We start from the raw sequence: 19,574 nt of genomic DNA on the forward strand, positions 1-19,574 counted from the left end.
TGCCCTTTTGCTCAGGTTCCGGAGGTGTGAGTGGGCTGTGTGGCTGGCTGCTTCTCCCTGAGGAAACTGCGGCTGAACGCTAGGACCAGCCCACTGACGCCGCTCCGGGAATGGTGCCTGAGGGCTCCCCGAGATTCAGGTCCGGTATCTCCTCTCCACTTCTGAATGGTCTCTTCCTTCCTCTGTCCCTCAGTTCATTGTCTAAGCTTGTCTTTGATGCTTTGGGCTCCCAGCTTGCCACAAATATACTTGTTTCACTTGTTTTTTTGGGTCTTTGTTGTAAAGAGGGCTCAATGGAAGTGTCTGTCTATTCCGCCATCTTGGCTCTGCCTCCTAGTTTATTGTTTTTTATTGGTTCTGGAATACTTAGGCAAAGTTATACAAGAAGAAAAAAGAAATATGAGAGATATATGTTGGAAATGATGGAATAAAGTATCACCTTTCGAAAACAATCTGATTTTCTTATGTCAAACTACAATGACAATTAGAAATTTTGATCACAAAATAAAATACTATCCAGAATAATTATAAAATCTATATATTTCTTAGAAGGGAGCTATACAAGAAAATGTAAGGATGGTTTGCAGACCGTTTAAATTTGTATGTTAATACATAAATAATGATGTGAGAAAAGGAAGAGATATACTATGTGAAAAAAATACAGGTTCTCTCTCCCTGGATTAATCTATGCTTATACACACATACACATATTTCTCTCTCTCTCTCGCTATCTCTCTATCATCTATCTGTCAATCTTTATATCTACTTATATCTATATGAGTTTTGAGGATATAACAGACAGAAATCCAGAAAGATATATAATTCATCTCAGATGATTGAAATGAAGAGGATTTTATGAAAAAATTACTCACAGAGGTACATATTAACTAACAGAGGACACTGAGTCACCCAGAGAGGAACACCAGCAGGAAGCTGTTACTACCTCCAGGACTTAAGAGGAAAGGGGAAACAGAATGAATGGAGATGAATGGAGTGCAGGGAAAACTGCAACAATGCAGGAAGGGCCACACACTGGGAAAGATAGTTGTTGGAAAGACCCCGATACCACAAGATGCAGTTCTGAAGCAGGAAAATTGTGGGGGAAAATTTTCCCTCAACTTCTCTTTTCCTTATCTTTGAATCTCCAGCTGGTATTTTCCATTTGTTTAAGGCAACAGGAAGAAATCCAGCAAATTGTTCCAGGAGATGCAATGTGAAAGGGTTAGCCATCAGAGGCACAAAGAGAGAAGAAAGAGCATAAATGAATGGGCTTGAGCACACTAAAAAGAACTCACACCGAAGGGAAGGGAGATGTGATTGCCAAGATAAATTTTTAGTCTAAAAGTAAATGCTTGTATATAGTCAAGAAATTATTTTTAAATAGGCAACCTGTTCTAATAGATTTCATAACATACCATACAAATATGTTGTGGCATTAGAGAAACAGATTACTGATTTAAAAAAAAAAAACTTGCCATCAAATTGACTTGACTCATGGCAACCCCATGTGTGTTAGAGTAGAACTATGTTCCATAGGGTTTTCAATGGCAGATTTTTCAGAAGTAGGTCACCAGGCCTTTCTTTCAGGGTGTCTCTGGGTGAACTCAAACTTTCAAACTTTCGGTTAGCAGCTCAGTGCGTTAACCGTTTGCAACTCCCAGGGACTCCAGGTTAATGATATAGAGTAGCCATTTTGGCAAAAATATTTTCTATTTCAGTAAACATAGTACATGGTAAGGGTGGCATTTCATATCTGTAGAGAAAGAATAGGTTAGCCAATCAATTAAACTGAGACCTTTGGCTTTGTTTTGGGAGAAAAATATAGCGAGAACCCCCTTTCAGAGAAAATACTAAAATAATTTCCAGATAATTATTTAATGTGAATATATAAAACTTAAAATATACCATACTAAACGTACAAGAATTTTCTTAATATTAAAATGGCATAAACCTAAAAAAAAATTTTTTTTTTTTTAAGATTGACAGATTTAACAACAAAAAAAATTAAGATTTTTTGTATGGCAAAAGACACCATGAAACAGTAGCAAAGCATATAACAGGGGAACACATACTGATCATAAATAATTAACAGCCTTGCTATGATAAAACTTATACAATTAATGTAAAAAATTGTTACATACTTATTAAAACGTGCATAAACATTGTTCATGTGAGAACATCACCATTACGTCTATGTGAGAGCATCACAAATAGCTAACCCACATACACATACACACACGTACCCAAACCAATTCAACATTACTAAAAATTAAAGCAGTGCAAAGTAAAATGTCCTGTGTGGGATAGGCAAGTGTAACATATCCTGTGTTGATGAGAGTTACTAGACACAGGCTCTGTGTTTCTCTTTTGGTGGAAGAACAACTCTGAACATTTTTAACAGGCAATATGGCAATGGGTTTATATGGCATTATCTTTCATAATATGCAATTTATACATAATTTTGACCCTGATATTTCACATTTATTAATGCATTGTGTAGTAATACTGATACCTATGTGAAACACACATGGAAGGGTGTTCATTGCAGCGTTGTTTACAGCAGCCCCAGTAGTATCTCATACTATGGGCTGTTATGGAGGTACATCCTACCATTGAACAACAGACTCTATATAAGAGTAGAGCACAGGTTAATTTGTGTTTGTTTTTATTTTTGTTCCCTGTTATAACTACCCTGCCTAGCATAATCCTTTACATATGGTATATGCCCAACAACTGGTTGCTGAATAAATGACTGGACAGATTAATGCATAGATTGTTAAAATTAATAAATATTTTGGAAAAAGGTTCAACCCATATGCATGTATATATGTATGTATGTATGCATATATGTATGTGATATACATTTTTACGCTGCATTTCACCGAGAATTTACTTTATGTCAGGCATTGTTCTAAGTGCATTTATCTTACTTTAATTCTTTCTAAACTGCTTAAGATAGGTACTACAACATGCCACATTTCACAGATGGGGGCATGAAGACATGATTAAGTAACTTATCCAAAATCATAAAGCCAGTGATTAAATGAGCAAGGCATTGAATTTTTACTACCTGGGTGCAACCTGTGTAGGTATTTAGGAAGTTAGATATGCAGGTAGTGTGTATATAATTTGAATCACTAAATAGATCGATGAATAGACAGATTGATAGAAGGATAGATGGATGAATGAAAAGACAGATGGATTGTTAGATGGATGGGTGGACGGATGTATGAATGATGGCATAGCATCTCCTGATAGATATTACCCTTAGAAAATGGGACTAGGGTGTTATATACTTGAGAGGTACATTCATTTCTCACTTCATATACTTTTGTACTATTTTAATTTTCTACTTCAATAAGCATGTATTTCTTTTGTTAACAAAAGGTTTAAAAGTCACAGATTAAATCCAAAATAACGAAATTACAAATTGTTGAGAACAGGCTCTCCATCATGGTAAGAGTGGAAATGGGGCCTGTCTTAGTTATTTAGTACTGCAGTAACAGAAATACCACAAGTGGATGGCTTTAACAAAGAGAAGTTTATTTCTTCACAGTAAAGTAGGCTTGAAGTCCAAATTCAGGGCGTCAGCTCGAGGGGAAGGTTTTCTCTCTCTGTCGGCTGCCTTGTCAATCTTCTGCCACACTAGGAGCTTCTGCGTCTAGGGACCCAAGGTCCAAAGGATGCGCTGAGCTCCCAGTACTGCTTTCTTGGTGGTATGAAGTACCCCATTCTCTGCTTACTTCCCTTTCCTTTAATCTCTTGTAAGATAAAAGGTGGCATAGGCCAGGACCCAGGGAGACTCCCTTTACAATGGATCAGGGATATGACCTTAGTAAAGGTGTTACAATCCTACCCTAATCCTCTTTAACATAAAATTACAATCACAAAATGGAGGACAACCACACAATACTGGGAATCATGGCCTAACAAAGTTGACATATATTTCTGGAGGGCACAATTCAGTCCATGACAGGGCCCATTTGGTCAATTAAAGGCCAGGGTTTGGATGGTTTCTAGAGCTGTGTGTAGTGACCCAGACACCGCAAGGAATAGTAATTGAGCTAGGTATCAGGTGTCAGGAGAGCCAGGCCCGTGGTAGTAGAATTCAACTCAAGGGAGATATATTTGAGAGAAGCTTCCGTTCTAGAACCAAGAAAAACTAGAAAGTGTTTCAAGTAACTTAGCTATTTAATATTGCGAATATCAAATTTATCTCTTGTCCAGCCACTAAAAATAAGAAAGAAGATATTATTAAATCACAAATGGGTAAAATGTATATCTGATACAATAGGAGCAATGAGAAGCTACCTAAGGCCTTTGCTTCTTTCTACCCATGCCCTGATGTTAGTAATCTCAAGTCAAAAGGCATTGCTTTACAAATAAGATGTATCTACATATTTTAATTATACAAGTGACCATATCAACTGTTAATAAATGTGTGTAGATCATCTCTAACTTTTCTTTGTTTCTTAAGAGGATCCTTATATTTCTTTCTTTTTTTTTTTTTTATATTTCAGCTAAAAGTATTTCCTTTTTCATTGTAATTATTCAGGTGGATCCTAACCACCACTGAGTCAGGGTTTTGGCGGGTTGGCAAAGCTTCTACTTGCTTAAATGTGCTAAAAACCAGAACCCAAGAAGAGGTTCTGGTTTTCAGCACATGTGCTAGCCCTCAGATATTCAGACAATTAGTAAAAAAAAAAAAAAAAAAAAAATCTGAGAAACCTGCCTCATCCAAGTTCTACGGAGTCTGCTTTTCCTAACCAGTTCAGAGAGTACTTGAATAATTTGTCTATAGACATCAGTCAGTATTACTTTTGAATATCTATTCTATGTGAAACACTGTACTGATTTGTAGAATCTATGCAAAAGTTTAGAAAAAATGAATAAAACATTAGTTCCCCTGTGTCTTGAGTATTATCTTGAGTATTTTCGATCTGAGCTAAAAATGTACTAACTTTGCCATCACCATTCATAGGCTTCTTGATTAACCTGCTAATGCTAATTTAGAATTGAATGCTTCTTTCCCTACCACTTAAAACAAGTAATCTGACCCAGTTCTTAGAGCAGGAGATGTTCAAATCAAGTCTCTTTGTTGAGAATGAAATCAATAATTTAAGAAAAACTTTTTACATTACAATAGGGAGCTGGGGCTCATTCTGTTTAACCTTGTCCAAAGTCACAGAATGAGAGGACTGGGATATAAGCCCAGAAGTCTCTCTCTCTTTTTCCACTTTAATAGGGCCGTCACTTAATAGTTGTGTGACCTTGGGTAATATTCTTAACTCATAATGCAGTGGTGAAGGTTAAAGAAGAAAACACACTAAACAGTACTTACACATAATTGATGCCTGGTGAAAATTAATTAAATCTAAATCTGTTTCATATAATTTTGGAGGAAGATAAATACTGCCAGATCCTGTATCTTTGCTGCAATGTGTTCTTCCCTTCCAACTAGTTCTCAATTCCCAACATAAGTCTTACTGTATGTTCATAGGTGTAGACCACCAAAGTGAAGTTTCATCCCCAGATAGAAAGTTCTTTGTTAATTCATTGACTAATTTAACAAATATTGAATATTCACTATGTGTCAGTTAGTGGTAAAACAATTTAGACAAAGTCCCTGTCCTCACGGTTCTCATATTCTTGGATGGAGACAAATAATAAACAAAGGAATAATTAAAATAATAATAATTAGAGTTTGCTGCAAGTGATAAAGGGAATAATTTACTGTCAAGTAAAATTAAGGGAGAGAACTCTTGAAGTGGAGTGGTTAAAAATGCATGTCCAAAAAGGAGTCATTTCAGCTAAGACCTAAAGATAAGAATTAACCAAAAAACTGTGAAAAGATGAAGAAAATATTCCAGGTAGAGAGAGGCGCATACATAAAGTACAAGAGGTGAAAAAGTGCTTCTGGTATTTGATATACACAAACAAGGCCAATATGGCTGAAAAATATTGGGCAATGATGAATGGTAATACATGACATTAGCTAAGTGTGCAGAATGGGATCATGCAGTACCTTGTAGGGTATAGTAAAATGTCTGGATATATTCTAAACAAAATGAGAGGCCTTTGAAGGGCTGTATATATGAAGGCATTGCAATTTAATTTGTATTTTAGAAAAGATAATTCCAGGTCTTGCATGGAGAATAGATTGAAAGGCATAAGAACAGTTAGGATGTAAATATAATGGCTTGGCTGCGATAGTGAAGATGAAGCTAGGTGAATACATGCATTTCTTTCAGAGGCAGGCATGAAATGGCTTGGTAATGGATAATGTGGGAATGCAGCAAATAGAAAACTCGAGAATGATTACTAATTTTATAGACTGACACAAGAAATGCATATTGTTGCCTTTTTTTTCAAGATGGAGTTAAGTGGGAGATTAATGATTTTGAAGGGAATCAAAAGCCTTATTTTGGACATAGCAAATATGAGCTATCTCTGCATGTTAAAATCGAATCAGCAGTCTGGACCTGAGGGTAGAGGTCTCCCCTGAAAATAGGCATTTGGACATCATTAGCATACAGGCAATATTTAAGAGAGAGAGAGTAGTAAAAAAAAAAAAAATGACATCACTAGGAAAGAGTGAGTGTCAAAAAATCCAACCTCTAAATTACTCCAAAATTGTATATCTTTTAGATAAGCAGGGCCAGAAAGAGAAGCTGAGGAAGTGTGGCAGTTGTTATTGTTGCTATGTGCTGTCAAGTCAAATCAATCTCATAGCAACCCTATAGGACAAAGTAGAACTGCCCCATAGGGTTTCCTAGGCTGAAAATTTTATGGGAGCAGATTGCCAGCTCTTTTCTCCCACAGAGTGACTGGTGGGTTCGAACTGCCAACCTTTCTATTAGCAGCTGAGTGCTTAAGCATTACATCACCAGGGCTCAAAGTATGCCTAAACCTAAAACCAAACCTGTTGCTGCTGAGTCGATTCCGATTCATAGTGACCCTATAGGACAGAGTAGAACTGCCCCATAGGGTTTCCAAGGATCGGCTGGTGGATTTGAACTGCCAACCTTTTGGTTAGCAGCCGAGCTCTTAACCACTGCACCACTAGGGTGCCTAAATAGCTATAAAAACTGAAAAAATGTAGTATGAAAGAATCCAAGTAAACCAAAATAGTTTAAGAATAAACTGGTGTTACTGGGAGCTATAGAGTACTTTGCAGATGGAAAAACATTAAGTTTGGCAAAATGGTAGCCACTAATAGAGTAGAGCAATAGAAGCCATTTTTCTGCTCTGGTATTAATCAGAGAGTTTTCCATGCTCATCTTCTTTAAAAGATTAGCCCACTTCATCCATTTCCATATTCCCTTTACTGTTCTATAGTTGTTGTTAGATGCCGCTGAGGTGATTTCCACTCACAGCGACTCCATGTGACAGAATAGAACTTCCCCATAGGGTTTTCTAGGCTGTAATCTTTATGGGAATGGATTGCCAGATCTTTTTCCCATGGAGCCACTGGGTGGATTCCAACTGCCAACCTTTTGGTGAGCAGCAGAGTGTTTAACCTTTGCAACAACAGGACTCTTTTCACTCTTCTCTATAGCCCTTAAAATCCAAGAGGGTATAGATTTTTTTTTTAACCTTATTGTCCGGGTCTCACCTAGAATCTAGACTCTGTGAGGGCAGGGACTTTGTGTTGTTTACTGTGGTATTCCTCGGAATTGAAAAAGTGCCTGGTAAATATGAGGTAACTGTGAGTGGCATTAGTGGCTTAGTGGTAGAATTCTTGCCTTCCATTCAGGAGGCCCAGGTTCAATTCCTGGCTAAGGGTTGTGTGCTGCTATGATATTGAACAAGTTTCAGCAGATCTTCCAGACTAAGATGACTTGGAAGAAAGGTCTGGCAATCTCCATTTGAGAATCAGCCAATGAAAACCCTATGGATCACATAATGCGATCTGCAGCTTATCATGGGACAACATTTTGTTCTGTTGTACATGGGGTCTCCACGAGTCAGAGACCAACCTTTCAGCAGCCAATAACAATGAATTTTAGTTGAGTGAATAGGGAGTAGGAAAGCAGATAGAGAAAGTATAGCCAAAATATTTGAAAAGCTTTATCATGAATGGAAGAAGAAATATTGAAATAGATGAAAGAACAAGGGTATAACCGTATTAACAGTTACCATGGTGTCCTGGAGCCTGATCTTACAGGCTCACAAGAGCAGATTGTAAAATTTCTAAGAATTATGTCAGCAGGTTGTTAAACAATTGGTAGCTTGAAATCATCCAGGGTGGGAGTATTTACGCCTTAGAGAAGGGCAAACTACTGATTGGGGTTTTGTTGTTGCTATTTTTGGAGAACCAGATAACCAGCACACCACTGGTAGTGTTTTTTCTGTCTTTAAAATGCAAGTTAGGAAAGCATGTGTATCGGCTGAGGAAAGATTGATGATTCAATAGAAAACAAGTGAAAAGTACAAGTAGAGAGATTTGCCTTAATTGAAATGGGAGCACTTTAATTGCAACAGGAGGGAAGAACGAGTGGCTGGGTATAGGTGTCAATATCTGTGATTTGGCGATGGGAAGATGAGGTAGGTCTATATATATATATATATATATATATATATATATAAAAGCCATTCCAAACGTAGATAGGAGCACAGAAAAATATCCTGTTTTTTTTTTCCACACTACACCTCAATTTACCCAGTATATTTTTTAACCTCTCTCTTCCCCACCCCACACAACAAATTCTATTCAATGAACTCTTAATGAGTACATACAATTTGTATGAATATCAAGCACTTGAGTTATATTGCATACCTTTTTAACATCATTGATTACAGTCTGTTGTATAAAAAGTTATCTTATTGTTTTCACATTTGCTTATTTTTTGATTTTTGATGCGTATGCTCTTTTTCATTTGTGCTTCTCTCCATCATTGCTTCCTTTCACGTCTGTGAAGTTGTAAATTTACCTATTTTTCAATCACAGAAGTTATTTGTCATCCATATTCACTATTGCATTTATAATTGGAGACGCCCAATTACATTAAGAGAAGCTAGAAAGCTCAAACTCAGGTTTTGTTAAGTACTATCAAAAGCAAAATATGTCTCTGTATTTGAAAATGTACTAGAGTGTATCACTTCTTCATTGTGCAATAAAGAGACTGAGATTTACATAATTTAGTTAATACCACGGTCTCCTACCTATAAGAGACAGAGCTATGATTTGATTGAGGTATGTTTGACTCAACAGACTAAGCTCTTTGATAAGGTCCCAGGATGCCGCAAATGGTTTGCAGTTGAGTACTTAGCTAAGGAGTCTCTGGGTGGCATTAACCAGAACCGCCCCTGGCCCTTTGTAGAGACAAGATCTCATATTGTTTCAGAGCCCTTCTCTACAAAATAAATAAAGATGTATTATATTGAATGTTGGAAACCTTGGTGGCATAGTGGTTAAGAGCTACAGCTGCTAACCAAAAGGTGGGCAGTTCGAATCCAGCAGGCACTCCTTGGAAACCATATGGGGCAGTTCTACTGTGTCCTGTAGGGTCACTATGAGTCAGAATTGACTCAACGGCAATGGGTATATTGAATGTTGAAGTCTCTGAGTTGTGTGAACAGTTAAGTAATGGACTACTAGCTAAAAGGTTGGTGGTTTGAATACACCCAGAGGTACCTTGGAAGATAGGCCTGGTTCTCTGCTTCTGAAAGATCACAGCTTTGAGAACCCTCTGGAGCAGTTCTACTCTGCACCTATGGGATTGCCATAAGCCAGCATTGACAGCAACTAACAACACAACAACAAATAACCTAAAGGTTGGCAATTCCGACCCACCCAGCACCTGGAAAGGGCAGAAGAAAGGCATGGAAGTCTGCTTCCAGAAAGATTACAGGCGGGAAGACCTAATGGAGCAGTTCTACTCTGTAACACATGGGATCGCCACGAGTCAGAATTCATGTGGGTAAATTTGTATACTACTTGTTTCAAAAATAGTTACTCTTTATATATAACTTCTGTCCGAAGATAGTCATCACTGAGGGCTTTGCCGCAGAATTGATCTTACACCATTAAGCATATTTCTGAATTCCAAAACATACCATAATGCACTATAATAACCAATGAAATATGTCCTGTGTGAAATAAGCATCTCCATTCTGGCCTCTTTATCAATAATCATTTTTAACAGCGTAAAAGTATGAAGAAGTAGAAATAGAATATTTTGTGTCAGGAAAGAAGATAGGAGAGTGGGGGGGGGTACTTATGAAGCAGGAGGTAGAAATAGAATATTTTGTGTCAGGAAAGAAGATAGGAGGGGGGGTGCTTATGAAACTCACTACATTTTCTAGCAGCAGGAAAAAAGAAGTCAATTTACTTAGCTTAAAAGCAAAGTACAAAAACAGCAGGTGACAATTAAGGAAGCAGAGTTAAATGTCACTGAACCAAAATACTTCCTTCTCAAATGGAAACTCCGATAGTTCTTCCCACAATAGGCATGAGGAGAGAATTGTAAGAAAGTACAAATGTTTTTCTATCAGTAGTCTCCCACACTGACTGATTAACTTCCATTTGTTAGGTCAAGCTAGCTTCTAGTCTCCCGGCTTTAGAAAATATGTACTGAAAAGCTGTTCTAAGGTTTTAAATGGCCAAGCACATTTTTAAGATAAAAAAATCAAACCAAAACAAAACAAAAAAACCCATTGCCACAGAGTTGATTCCAACTCCTAAAGACCCTATAGGACAGAGTAGAACTGCCTGACAGAGTTTCCAAGGCTATAAATTTTTATGGAAGCCAACTGCCACGTCTTTCTCCCGCTGAGTGGCTGGGTGGACTTGAATTAGCAACCTTTCCATTAACAGAAGAATGCTTAACAACTGAGCCACCAGGCCGCCTTAAAATAAATATAAACATAAGTAAATATTTAATAGGGTGCAAACGCAATGAGTAGCTGACAAAGAGACAAACCAAAACCAAACCCACTTGCTGTCGAGTCAATTCCGACTCATAGCGACCCTATAGGACAGAGTAGAACTGCCCCATAGGGTTCCCAAGGAGCACCTGGTGGATTTGAACTGCTGACCTTTTGGTAGCAGCCATAGCTCTTAACCACTGCGCCACCAGGGTTTCCAACAAAGGGGGAGTTTTGTAAATTTATTGCATTTTGGAATTAAAAATTGAAAGAACTTTTCACTATGACTAGCTGCGCACAGCTGGTATTTGATCTTTGGTAGAAAAACTTTTAACTGAAAAGTGGTTTATCTGAAACTTGCTAGAGCCAGGATCGGTTGAGAATTTCCATTTAATGAGCCCCCTCGCCGCCCCACCGGCTTATGTGACTTTGTTCTCACGCATTATCAATATTTTTGAATCCCCATGTCTACTTAGTTTCCAAAAAGAGCTCAGCAAAGGGGATTTTTGGAAGGCAATTCTTTAATAAAATGAAGAAAAAGCAGTAGGTGATAGTGATACTTCAGTAGGTGGCTAATTAAGGAGTTTGAAATTATTTATTTATTTGTAACTTTGGTTTCTCCGTTATAATCAAAGATCTCTGGGCTCATTCATTGGACACTTTATTCTCAAAGTCCAGAAGATAGCCTGGCACAGAGTTGTAATTCAATAAATATTGGTTAAATGTATTTTTCAGTGCCTCGTACTGTCCGTACAGTACCAATAACATCACCTCCAGCTACCATTATTTATTGAATTGAATACATGATGGTTATTTTATTATCAGTATTTTGTAAAAGCATATTTAGGATTGTTTGGTGGATGGCCAGAAACCTGAACAGTTTGTCTAAAGTCTACTCTTGGCACCTGATTCTGTTTGTTTTTGTTTTTCCCTGTTTCGCCTAGGGTAAGCATAACTCGTTTGAGCTATCATTTTCTATTTGTGCCAAGATGATGCTGATAGTTTTCTGCTAGCTACACCATAGGCATATTGAAAGGAATAATTGGATATTTAAAAGAGGAAATGCTTTAGTGTTTCTCATGGATAAATAAAAGCCATTGCTTTTTATCATTATTAATTTTATTATGAAACTGAATCATCTTCATCAATGCAAATTACTTTCATTACAGTATTTTATAGTTCTTTAATGAGAAGCATTGTTATTAGATGATAAAAGCAACTTACTTGGATCAGTGAATGAAATGCTAAAATTATGGAATGGATTCATTAAGAAATATTTAATTTAGTGAAGGCAGAATATTACGGGATGTTGCAAACTAGAACTTGGAAGAACACATGCAAATTCTTTTATTAGAATGTCGTAGATACATTGTAAAGAGTTAAGTGAAAATGGACAATACAGGCATGTAGAATGCAGAGATGGATATAAAATATTAATTTTGAAAATAGCTATCTAACACCTTAACGAATTAGACTACCCAGAAACCAGTGCTGTCGAGTCAATTCTGACTCATAGCGACCCTATAGGACAGAGTAGAACTGCCCCATAGATTTTCCAAGGAGCGCCTAGTGGATTTGAACTGCCAACCCTTTGGTTAGCAGCTGTAGCACTTAACCACTACGCCACCAGGTTTTCCTGAATTAGACAACTGCTATGATATTCCCTACATGTTATAAACTATAGAGTTTAGAGCTCAGATGACATTATCACATAAATCTCTTCATTTCCATCCCTCCAATTATAACCCACTTGGTGCAGTGGTTAAGAGCTCTGCTACTAACCAAAGGTTGACTGTCTGAATCTACGAGCTGCTGCTTGGAAACCCTGTGGGGGGCAGTTAGTTCTATGTTGTTCAAGGTCAGTATGAGTTGGATTTGACTCAATGGCAACGGGTTTTTTTTTACTTCCAACAGTGAGCTTTACAGAATTTCACATGTGTGTATTTGGTTTTTTGTTTTGTTTTTGCCATCACAGGTTTTGATTGTGTTTACATACATGTGTTTATAGTTTCATATTTAGCAATATCCAATCATATTCAGTTTGTGTCCACAATTTTTTTCTTCCCTGTTGGCCCATTCCAATTCCCCTTTGAACAGTGAGTTCTTTATTTTTATAGTTTTGTTCCTAAGACAAACTCTGTGGGAAAAAATTCTGTTTATTCTGATCCAGGTTACTAAATGGCATTCTGTTTTTAAGTGTAATTCTTAAAAGGCTGACTGAAGTTTTGTGAGCGCACATTTATACAGCCATTATCTTTGAAACCCTGCTTCTTTCCAATTACACATGATATGCATCATAATCCAGTCTTTCAATTCTTGCCTTTCTTCTGGCCGAAAACTGTCCTGAGATTTAGACAGTGGAGCCTTTCGTTTCGATTTCCCAGAGGTGTTTTAATATTGTGCCTGGCAGCTGGCTAATCAGACTTTCCTTAGGGTGACTGCCCAAGATAAGGATAGTTTTATTGAAGGCGCCGGTTTCATAACAAGCTCATTCACATTGACTTTATTTTGACGTGAGAGCATGCTGAAAGAAAACTCTTTGCAACTTTGCTTTTGTTGTTTCTGATATTTGCAAATACTTTTTTTACAATCTAAAATATATGCATCTAATTATAAACTAGTTGTGCTGATACAAAAAACCAAACCACACCTGCTGCCATCGAGTCGATTCTGTTCTGCTGAGAGGTCGAAAAATCTAAATAGGGCAAAGAAAGGAAAAAATGAAATTTGCAATCCCACCAGCACACCCACTTGACTAACATCTTGAATTATGTTCCTCAGGTCTTTTCCCTAAAATGGTTATTATATTTTACATAAATTGTGCATCCTGTTTTTCAATGTTACATTATAAAGTATTCACTTTTTTTTTTCACTGGGTAAATATGTATGTGGAAACCCTGGTGGTGTAGTGGTTAAGTGCTGCGGCTGCTAACCAAAATGTCGGCAGTTTGAATTCACCAGGCACTCCTTGGAAACTGTATAGGGCAGTTCTGCTCTGCCCTATAGGGTCGCTCTGAGTTGAAATCAACTCAACAGCAGTAGGTTTAGGTTTTTTGGTAAATATGTATGTAACAAATATTTAGCCATTTCCATATTTTTCACAAGTATAATTTAGTGGCATTGAGTTCATTACATTGAGCAAATATTAAGTGTTCACTTTCATATGTTATAAAATCCTGCAGAAGCAACACTTTGAATGGCTTTGTAATATTCATATACAGTTATATATTCAGTCATTCTCTAATTAATTCTCTATTAGGCCATTTTGGTTGGTCTGATTTTTTTTTCCTTTTTTATGTGATAATGTTTTTCTTTTTTGTATCATAAATAAGTTTAAATTTCACATCAAATTTATATATCTTAGTTTAAATTTCTGATTATTTTGTTGAGGTGGATTTGTAGAAGGAAAATCCCTGGGTCATTGAATATGAGTGCTTTTAAGGCTTTTGATACTATTGCCAAATTATTTTTCATAAAGTTGGAACTAACTGATACTCATCTAGCAGAGAGTTTGCCCGAATAACTGAAGCCTCGTCCACATTGATTTTAATCCTTTTATAATTCTTTGATACTCTGATAGGCAAAGTAACAAACATGTTAAACCTCACATCTTTATTTAATTTGCATTTATTTGGTTACTATTGAAGTTACATTTTTATGTATATTTTAGTCTTTGTATACCTCACTTTTTGGAAATAAAAAAAGTGTTTATTATATAAGGATTGTCTCTCCAATACTATAAAAAGTAGAGATACTACTTTGTGATGGAACTGCAGTGATTACAAGATCACCATTTAGATAATGACTTTTTGAGACACTCGGTCTTCATATGCTGTCGCTTAGCATTCTGGGAGAGAATGTGAGTGAAGTGCTGAGGCAGTGTAATGTGGTACCTAAGTTCTAGTTCTGATTCTGTCTAGCTTTTGAACTTGCCATAAAACCACTTTGGGATTCTATTTCTTCATTTGAAAATGATGGAATTTCACTAAATGATTTATTTGTTCTACTGTAGCCCCTGGTATCAAAATTCTGATTAGTATAGAAACACTCATCAGAATCAATGTTACTGTTCATAAAATAAATTTCTCTAGCAGTGTTATGAGTTCTTGGCATTTTCATTTTGAGATGCCTTCAAAGATTGAATTAGAAATTATTAATTTAAACTTTTGTGGCAACTGACACTTTATATAGTAGGATTTTAGTAAAAAAAATCACATATAATTATAAGTTCTCATTTTGGGGGTTCAGCTACTTCTCTCATTTGATACAATGTTAATGTCTTGTAATAAAAAAAGTATAAATCAGATCTCATATTTTTCAGGCTCTTCAAATGCTGTAGTGCTCATTATATATACCATTATTTTTTTTTCTTTTCATCAGTCACTGTCTTACACAATTCTCATCAACTTCAATCCCTACAACTATTCTCTTTATTCAGTTGCTTGACAAATATTTAAGTGCTCACAGAGTGCCTGACATTGGCATTGGTACAGTCCTCACAAATGAGGATAACCCCCAATTCATGAAGTTTCTGTGGATTTCTAGGATAAGGTACAGACTATAATTATCTGTGGGAGGACTTATCAGCTGAATACTCATAATCTAAGATAGGCTGAGCATTTCAGAGGGTGGTGTTGTTTGCTGATATTAAAACGCCCCTGACTCATGGTGACTCCACACACAGTGGAAGGAAGTGGTGCCTTGTCCTGCACCAATTCCATGATTAGTTGTAAATAGAACCTTTGCTCTCCATAGAATTTTCATTGTCTGATTTTTGGTAGTAAATTGCCAGGCCTTTCTTCTTAGTCTGTATTATGCTGGAAGCTCCGTTGAAACCTGTTCTGCATCATAGCCACTCTTGGCTTTTGGAAGCATGATCACAGAGGAAGGTCATTGTTAATTGGCTAAATGTGACTGGAATTTGTGTGGGTGGCCACTTCTTACTATGGTTACAGAGTAATCAGTCTCCCTCTCCCCTCCTAATCTTCCTTCATTTCTATCTCAGTTTATCAATCTTTGTGTCCTCAGGACTTAACATAGAGTTTTGTAATATAGGCATTCACCGAAGACTGTAGACAAAATTATTTCAAAATTGAATGAAGTCCTTTAGAACCTAGTTTAGCAGTTTCTCTCATACATTGCTTGTTTTTAAATCCGCCTTTACACAGTCCTGGATTTGTTCTCTAACACTTTGTATCTGGATTGTAGCCTCCTACTTCCCGCCAGTTTTTCTTTCTATCCATACATTCTGCACTGATGGGTTTTACATTACTAAAACATTGATATTGTCACATTCTTGCTCAGAATTAGCTTTTTTTCCAATCTATGGAGCTAAGTGCAGTTTTTTTTTAGTGCTATGGATGACCCCTCAATGTTCTAACTACAATCTACCCATTTTATCTTATTTCTCAATCCCCTCCTCTCAGTGGATAATACCCTGAAGGTACTATTCCCAGGGTATGTCTAATCTGTCAATAACTCTGCACTTCTGTTCATGCTATTCCACTCCCTGAAGCATCCTTCCCCATTCCTCCATTTTCAGCTGGTGAAACTGTATATGTACTTAATTCATTTCAGTTTCCCAGTTATGAAGAATTTTCTCCCATAATATACAATTTCTTCCTTTATCTGAGCATGTTGAAGTGCTGGTTGTATCAATTTGAGGAACCCATTTTCAAGTCTGTTCAGCAATGTGATTATTTTGTACTTTTCTGATTATTCCAAAGGATGATCAATTCCTTGTGAGGAAAATCCACCCAATTCCTCTCTTTTTAAGCTCCTGAATAATCTATTAAATTTTTAAAAACACAGTAGTTTTTTTTTTAGTAATTATATGTTGAAGGAGTTGAAAAAATATATTTCAGATCTAAATTTCTTCCTTTAAAAAAAGAAACATGGAACTTTACCAGCTGGCATTAATGAATCCCACACTTTCTCAGAGGCAGGATACAAATCGATTAGAATTAATAGATTTGGTCAAATAGGGTAAATTTATTGTAATGACTGATGTTTATGAACATTTCCATTCAATCTACATGATTTTTTATATAGAGATAACATTTATTTCAATTTTGGTATTTTCCTAAGGCAACAGATAAAATGCCTGTTCTATTTTTACTTTTAGTTCATTTTTTATGAAGGCATATACTTGAGGTCAAACATATGCACACATATGTCTATGTATAATACAGCAGTGGACAGCTGCAGGATCAATTTGTTTTCATCCAATGCCTCTCTCATAGCATGGTTTTATTAATCCAATTTCAAAAATGGAGTTCTAAATTATGCTCATTGCAGATAAAACCAACAATACTAATGAAAAGGAAGATAGCATTCTATAGTTACAAGATACGGTGAAAAAGTATAGTATCTGCCAAACAAAAAAACACTTGAGAAACAATCATCAAATAAAAGGAAAATTTTAGGCTTCCGAATTTTAAAGCTAAGTTAGTAAGATTTATTTAAAAAGTTGCGCTCATACACAAAGGATTCTTTAGTTCTCCCTTAAAATGCATTGGCAAAAAATCCTCTTCACCATCTGTTGGTTAATAATTAGGGTATAACAAGGAGCAGAAAATATGCGTTGTATAACTTAGTACCTCTCAACCTTGTGTATACAAGAAATGTTCAATAAATATCTGTTGGAGAAATGAGTAAAACAATAAAATGGTAGATTTTGATGTTCAAGTCTGCATACGGGTACAGTGAGACATCTAAAGACTCCGACTTGGTGGTGTTTTTTGACCCTCATTAATCAAAGTGTGGTCCTCAGACCAGCAGCATCAGCATCACCTGTTGGAGATGCAGAGATTCAAGCTCCACCCTTGCCCTACTGAATCAGGCTCTGTAGTTTAAAAAGGTCCCCCAGGTGATTCATATGCACATTAAAATCTACCGTATTATGCTATGGATAGCAGCAGACCTAGGACATTAATGTTTCCCTCCCTTGCAACTCTTTTTTAAAAAGTTGTTCTGATGAATCGTGTTTCTGCTCCTTCCAAAGGGATGGGCTGCATTACCTGTTCAGCCTCCTTTTATGCTAGTGAAATTCAGATTTCACTCTTGGCTTTTTTACTCATAATCCGAATACCTGAAAAGAACATACATATTTAATTAAAACAGATCATTTAATGTTAGCGAAGTTAAGATAGATTTAAGGTGAGAAAAATGCCTTGGAACATTGGTGTAAATTTTCCTTGGCCTCCTGCCACAATTTATTTTTAGCACCTCTGGGATTAACGATAAGCTTCACCTAAAGGATTATTTCTACATCTTGGTTCCCTGGAATGAGCACAGTGGGTAAATTGGAATGGCAAACAGCAAAAGAACCTTTTGAAGGAGCTGCCACTTTATATGGGTTATTACAAATTACTATTGACTTTAAATGCTGGCTTTCTTTCACTCCCTGAATGTAGAAAAGGACATAAAGTGAGAGCAACTTTATGTAAAAGACTTTGGGATTTATCTCTGAAGTCTGAGAATGAAAGTGACATCCAACTTTAGCAGATATACCATAATGTAAACAAATACTTTTAATTTATTAAGGAGTATGACCCATCATTATGCATACAGATATTGCTATTTTATTTTTATTTTGAAAATGCATGACTCATTTCAACACAGAGAGTTATTTAGCCCTTATGTTATCACCAGCAAAAATTTGATTGGAAGGGTACAGGCTTTCTTTACTGGAAGCCAAGGCATTAAGCTCTTTTGTGTATTTGTTTAATTATCAAAGCACCATTTTAACTGACAAGCTAATATGACTTTCCAAGGAAAGAAAAATATAATCTTTTATTTTTGTTCCTTGGCTAATGAAAGCTGCTCTCTAAGATGGGCTGGTTTTGCAATTTGACTTTGGAAAGAGTATGCTGAAATGAAGTTTTTATGTGAACAAGGAAAAGAAATTAACTTTAGTGTTTATCTCATTGGTCTGCCAAATTGGAAGGACGTTTTAGGCCTAATTATCATGTTCTAATTAATCCCTGGAGGACATTCATGGACAATTGAGGACTCGCTAATCTGCCTTCTTTCCTTAGCATTGATTTGTTCATCCCCTTTTCAGAGTCTCAAATATAGAAACCAGAAATTGATGCGTGGTGTTAATTTGCTTACAGATGTTGCCACTACTTATCCAGATAAGAAGTCCATCTTAATGTACGTCACATCGCTCTTCCAAGTTTTGCCTCAACAAGTGAGCATTGAAGCCATCCAGGAAGTGGAAATGTTGCCAAGGCCATCAAAAGTTACTCGGGAAGAACATTTTCAATTACATCATCAAATGCACTATTCTCAACAGGTAATGTATCTAAAGGACAGCTAGTATCAAAGATGTTTTCTATTTGATTTGCATTTTTAGGTTATACACACACACATATATACATACACATACATACAGAGTATATATGTTTATATGTGTGTGTATATATGTCTGTGTATGAGTATATATGTGTATGTCTGTATATGCATATATATACATGTCTGTGTATATACATATATATGTGTGTGTATGTATGTGTGTGCGTGTGCATATATATATGCGTGCATGTGTATTTATATGCGTGTGTGAGTGTGTATACACGTGTGAGTGTATGTGTGTTTAGAGAGAAAGGGAGACAGAATCAGTCTATATAAACTATTCAAACTGTGCTGATATTAAACACTTTATAGTCACGTTGATTCTGACTCATAGCAACCCTCTTGGA

The 19,574-nt window shown here is 36.4% G+C and overlaps 1 protein-coding gene across 12 annotated transcripts in view; it reads left to right on the forward strand.

Annotated features, from left to right (window-relative positions):
• Positions 1–19,574, forward strand: part of DMD (dystrophin) — a 2,447,064-nt gene that overhangs the window by 641,494 nt on the left and 1,785,996 nt on the right. For all 12 annotated transcript variants that reach the window (XM_049872854.1, XM_049872851.1, XM_049872858.1 and 9 more), the window contains one exon: positions 18,987–19,168. In XM_049872854.1, coding sequence (XP_049728811.1) covers positions 18,987–19,168 — 182 coding nt within the window. The remainder of the gene's footprint in view (positions 1–18,986; positions 19,169–19,574) is intronic.

Source organism: Elephas maximus, chromosome X (genome assembly GCF_024166365.1).
Source record: "Elephas maximus indicus isolate mEleMax1 chromosome X, mEleMax1 primary haplotype, whole genome shotgun sequence".
Classification (NCBI taxonomy): domain Eukaryota; kingdom Metazoa; phylum Chordata; class Mammalia; order Proboscidea; family Elephantidae; genus Elephas; species Elephas maximus.